Raw genomic sequence first — 5238 nt, 5'->3', positions numbered from 1 at the left:
AAGTGAAAAGGAATTAAAATACTTACTGGTGAAGATCAAAGACCACAGCCTTCTGTATGGATTGCATCTCAACATAAAGAAAACAAAAAATCCTCACCACTGGGCCAATAAACAACATTCTTATCAATGGAGAAAAGATTGAAGTTGTCAAGGACTTCATTCTTCTTGGATCAACCATCAATACTCCTGGAAGCAGCAGTCAGGAAATCAAACAGCGCATTTCATTAGGCAAATCAGCTGCACAAGATCTCTTTAAAGTGTTGAAGAGCAAAGCTGTCAGCTTGAGGACTAAGGTGCGCCTGACTCAAGCCATGGTATCCTGGTTTGGCACTGTAGGATAAGCACTGAACTGCTAACAGCAAAGTTGGTGGCTCAGAACCTCCTACTGCTCCTGAGAAATGCTATACAGGGTGGCTATGAGTTGAAACTAAGTGGCACTTAACAACCTTAATGTACAAATGAAAATGTATACTTTTATTCTTTCAAATTAAAATTTTACATCTTTACTCCTAGGCACTTACTCAGCGACTAGGTAGGATTATCAATGGACACATCGATCTTGATAACAAAGGAGTCATTTTTACTGAAGCTTTTGTCGCTCGACATAAAGCACGTATACGTGGACTCTTCAGTGCTATTACCCGGTAAGCTTGTTTAATAGCATATGTATTTTTACATGTCTTGGATCATAGTTTGCCATCTTTTTTTTCTTAGTGGATGAATACTTTGTTTTTAAATTCTCATTTTATTGAATATACCATAAAATATCAGTTTATTAAACAGATAAAAAGGGAACTTAAGTAAAATGAAATGAAATGAATGCAGCAATCCCTATTTCCTTCCCTTCCCTACTTTCACTACCTTCGTGACCTTGAAAGTACATATGGGTTTGAATTGTAGACCTTGTGGTATAAAGAAACTGTATTTCTGCTGAATGTCATTTAAAAACTGCTGATCATTTCAGTATATTAGCATCACCCTGAAATGATAGAGCAAGTAGTTCATTCAGAAGGTTTGGTGCAGGTCAGTCAGCCACAGCCTCTTTGGACTGACTGACCTGCACCAAATAACTTTCTATAGTTTTATTAAATAATGTTAAAACCAAGAATTTCTCAAATGCTTGGATCTGTGTGACCAGTTCCACTGCAGATTTAGGAAAGTACATTTCACTGATCTCTTCTTTCCTGTCATCAGTTTCTCTCAATGCCTTTGTGTCCCACCGGGAATTACTTATGTACAAATTTCTGTCATCTTCTATTCCCATCTTTCACCTAGTTTGTTCTTTTCCTTAACTTAACTTTCTCAGGAGTTGACATCTTCATTAACTTATCTCAAGTTTCTTACTTTCCACCACTATTCAGTTGACTCATATAGACACAACTGAGATAGCTATGTGTCTGTATCATTACATCTCGTGGATACTTGTTGACTTTGTAGCACCATTAAAGTCAAATTACATCTGCTTGAAAATGCTTTCTTCCCCCTCCTTTTTAAAAAAATCCCACACTAAGCTAGTTTCTCTCTCTCTTTTTTTTTTTTTTTTGGCTCTTCCTCCTTTACTTTGAAAGTTTTTGTCAGGCTACTTTCTTAGTTCTGTACCATCTTTGTAGATAACTTCACCATTTAAAGTTTAGACTTATACTCTACTATCTACATGTTGTTGTTGTTAAGTGCCACCAAGTTGATTCAGACCCATAGCAACCCTGTATAGAGTTTCCAAGGAACAGCTGATGAGCTTGGACCACCAACCTTGCAGTTCAAATGACTTTGCAGTCTGACTCATTAGCCCACAGCATCACACCAGGACTCCATACTAGCATCTCTTAAACATTTTACAGCTGCCTAAAATACAACATATTTAAAATAACTCCCCATTTCTGGTTAATTTCTTCTTTTTCTTTCTCATTATCATTTAGTTATTTTTGACAGAAATCTTGAAGTCTTCCTCTATGCCCTCCTCTCCTTCATCTAACCCCTTTCTAGAACCTTAAGTGTTTTGAGTTCTGTATTCTAAATATGTATGCAATCTTTACTTCTCTGACATCACTGTTCCCACTACACCAATTTATTTTCTTTTGGACTATTTCAGCAGATTTCTAACTAGTTTCTCTTCTACCACCTTTCAGTTATTTTATTTTATTTTAAAACTTTTATTGTGAATTGAGTGAGTAAAGGTTTACAGGGCAGCTCATCAGTTTTACATTCAGCAAACCATTGCAATGATTACAACCCCTCCATGCACCTTACAGCTCTATTACCTTTTTTTTTTTTTTTTTTTTTTTATGTACACATACCACACTGAAAGTATATATTCATTTAAATATCCAAAGGGCATACTTTGCAAGCCTGCCTCCTGCCCACAAGCACACTGCCTTTCTCAGTCCATGGGCCTATAGTCCTCTGTTGCTCTCTCTTTGCCATCACCTCTGCCACCATCTCTGTTGTCACCACTTTTCTGGTTAGGATCCCTAGCTTCTCTCATGCTCTTCCCACTCATGTCATTCTCATGACAGATGAGTTACACCTCTTCTACATTCACAGTTGTGACAATCGCCATTAGACCTGATAACAGTTACTCACAATTGAATTATAAAATCCTGTCTTTGGTAGTGTAGTGGTTACGAATCAAGCTGCGAACCTCAAGGTCAGTAGTTTGAAACTACCAGCTGTTCCGTGGAAGAAAGATGAGGCCTTCTGCTCCTGTAAAAAATTTACAGACTCAGAAATCCTGAACAAGGTTGCTATGAATCTCAACTGACTCCACGGCACACTACCACCACCACTTCCATCCACCTTATCACCAAACCCATCTAGATAAGAGAAAAAACTATTCAGTGGAGTTTCTGTCTTACTTCTCTTGTTCTGAGACTAAGCACCCTCATGAAAGCTTATAAGACAGCCACTTTGTACCTTTATAGCCCCCCAGTTTTTATAGCTGAAGTGTATGTTTCCCACCCCTATCAGCCCAGTGTACTGAGGAGGCAAGGTTAAATCCCCTTCCCTTTCGATTGCAATTTTGGGGCCACTTCATCCATAAGCAAAGATCCAGTTGTTCAGGTTGTTTCCATTCAGTTATTTTTCACATGGTCTCCACAGTGACTTCTGTTTATTAGTAATTATTTATTGAATACCTAATAGTGCCAGGAACTGAAGGGACAAAAAAGAATTAACAGGAATTCTGCCTTCAGTGACAGGTGGTGTTAGCATTATATACCTAGGAGATGTAGAAAGGAGCGTTTGTAGTCTGATGCAACAGATTTCTTCCTTCTTCCCTTTGGTCCGTCTTTTCTTCTTTCTCTGTTTTCCTAGTTATCATAACAATTAGCACAAGTAAGTGGCTTTAACAGACAAATTTATTTTCTCACAGGAAAGTAGAAGCCTAAATTCAGGGTGCTGACTCTAGGAATCGGTCTCTGGAGATGGCCTTGTCTCTTTTGAGCTTCTATATCTGGTGATCTTCGGGTAGCTTGGCATCTTATTTCCTCATCTCTGTATGCTTCTCTCTGCTTACTGTGCTCTTTTTATATCTCAAGAGTCACTCAAGACACACTGTACACTAATACTGCTCTTTAACAAAACCCATTCCCAAATGGGATTATAACCACAAGTATTTGTTGTAATCGTTAAGTGCCGTCAACTCAGTTCTGGCCCATAGTGACCCTGTGTAGGATTTCCCAGGAGCAGCTGGTGAGCTTGGACCAACGGCCTTGCTTATTCAAATCAACTTTGCGGTCCAGCTCATTAACCCACAGTGCCACACCAGGACTCCAGCACATATGTTTGATTTACAGCACATATGTTTGAGGGGTTTACAGCACATATGTTTGAGGGACACAATTTAATCTAGAATTCCTTTCTAATTCTACTTCTTTTTTTTTTCTTTCTTTCTTTACTTCACATTCAAATTTTCAGAAAAATTGCTAGCATGATCCTTTTTTTTTCCTGACCTATTTGAGAGTAAGTTGCTGCCATAATGTCACATCACAAATATTTTAGTCTGCATACCTTGCAAACAATGGCATTGTCCTATATAACTTACACAAACATCAAAATCAGGAAATTAACACTGGTACGTTACTTCCATCCAGTCCTCAGATCCCACTCACTTTTTGGCAATTTTTTTCAATTATGTTTTTCCTAGACATGGGATCCAGTGCAGAAACATATGTTGAGCTTAATTGTCGTGTCTTTTTAGTCTCCTTCCATTTGATACATAACTCAGTTTTTCCTTGAATCTCATGACCATGACACTTATAAAGATTACAGCCCAGGTATTTAGTAGAGTGTTTAAGTTTCTATATGCGCTGTTTTTCCTTGGAGATATGGAGGTTTTACATTTTTTGATAGTAGTATCACAGAAGTGATGCTATGTTCTTATCGTTAAATTCTGACAAGTGACGCACAGTTTAAATTTTTTCTATTACAGGTGATTTGCATTGTAATCACTTAATAAGGGGGTAACTGCAAAGATTCTTATAAAGCTACTTATTTTTCCTTTATAATTAATATTTCAGGATAGGGTGTTTATATTACTGTAAAATTACCCTGTTCTACATCAGATTATTAATTTATGTGTTTGTTTAGATCACTGTAGACTCATGATAAGGAGCCCTGGTGGTGCTGTGGGTTTGGCATTAGGCTGCTAACTGAAAGTTTGGTAGTTCAAACTCACCAGCTACTCCATGGAAGAAAGATGAGTCTGTCTGCTCCCATAAAGATAATACAGTCTTGGAAACCCTAAATAAGGCCACTGTGAGTTGGCATAGACTCAGTGGCAGTGGGGCTTTTTGGATGACTCATGGATCCTTGTTTTATTCATTGGATTATAATTTACTATTGTCATTATTTAGATTTTCAACTTGACCCTGATTTAGATAGTGGGAACTTTACTTAACTAATTTCTGAGTTCTTTTGATGTGGCCCCATTATTCTTGAAGCACTTCCTTATTTTGGCTATAGTAAGATACTCCAGACTCAGCTCATATCCTCTCTGTTTCAGTCCTGGAAAAAGCCATTTTCCAAGGAACCTTAGTTCCTCTTAATAGAGTTTCGTATTTAGAAACCAAAATCTGGGTGATCAATTGGTTATTGCTGTTTGCTTTTCACTGTTCCCAGGCCCTCTCATTAGAAGCCTATGCACACACACTCGTATTTACGTCTAGATTTGTATTTCTTTATGGAGTCCATCAGTAACAAAAGAGTTAAGCACTCAGGCTACGAGGCAAAAGATGGGCATGT

The 5238-nt window shown here is 37.8% G+C and overlaps 1 protein-coding gene across 1 annotated transcript in view; it reads left to right on the top strand.

Annotated features, from left to right (window-relative positions):
- Nucleotides 1-5238, top strand: part of UFL1 (UFM1-specific ligase 1) — a 44283-nt gene that overhangs the window by 12085 nt on the left and 26960 nt on the right. The window contains exon 6 of the mRNA XM_006865852.1: nt 514-644. Coding sequence (XP_006865914.1) covers nt 514-644 — 131 coding nt within the window. The remainder of the gene's footprint in view (nt 1-513; nt 645-5238) is intronic.

Source organism: Chrysochloris asiatica, unplaced genomic scaffold (genome assembly GCF_000296735.1).
Source record: "Chrysochloris asiatica unplaced genomic scaffold, ChrAsi1.0 scaffold00084, whole genome shotgun sequence".
In the NCBI taxonomy this organism is placed as follows: domain Eukaryota; kingdom Metazoa; phylum Chordata; class Mammalia; order Afrosoricida; family Chrysochloridae; genus Chrysochloris; species Chrysochloris asiatica.
The sequence above is the reverse complement of the archived record's forward strand: the minus strand, read 5'-3'. Positions and strand labels throughout refer to the sequence as shown.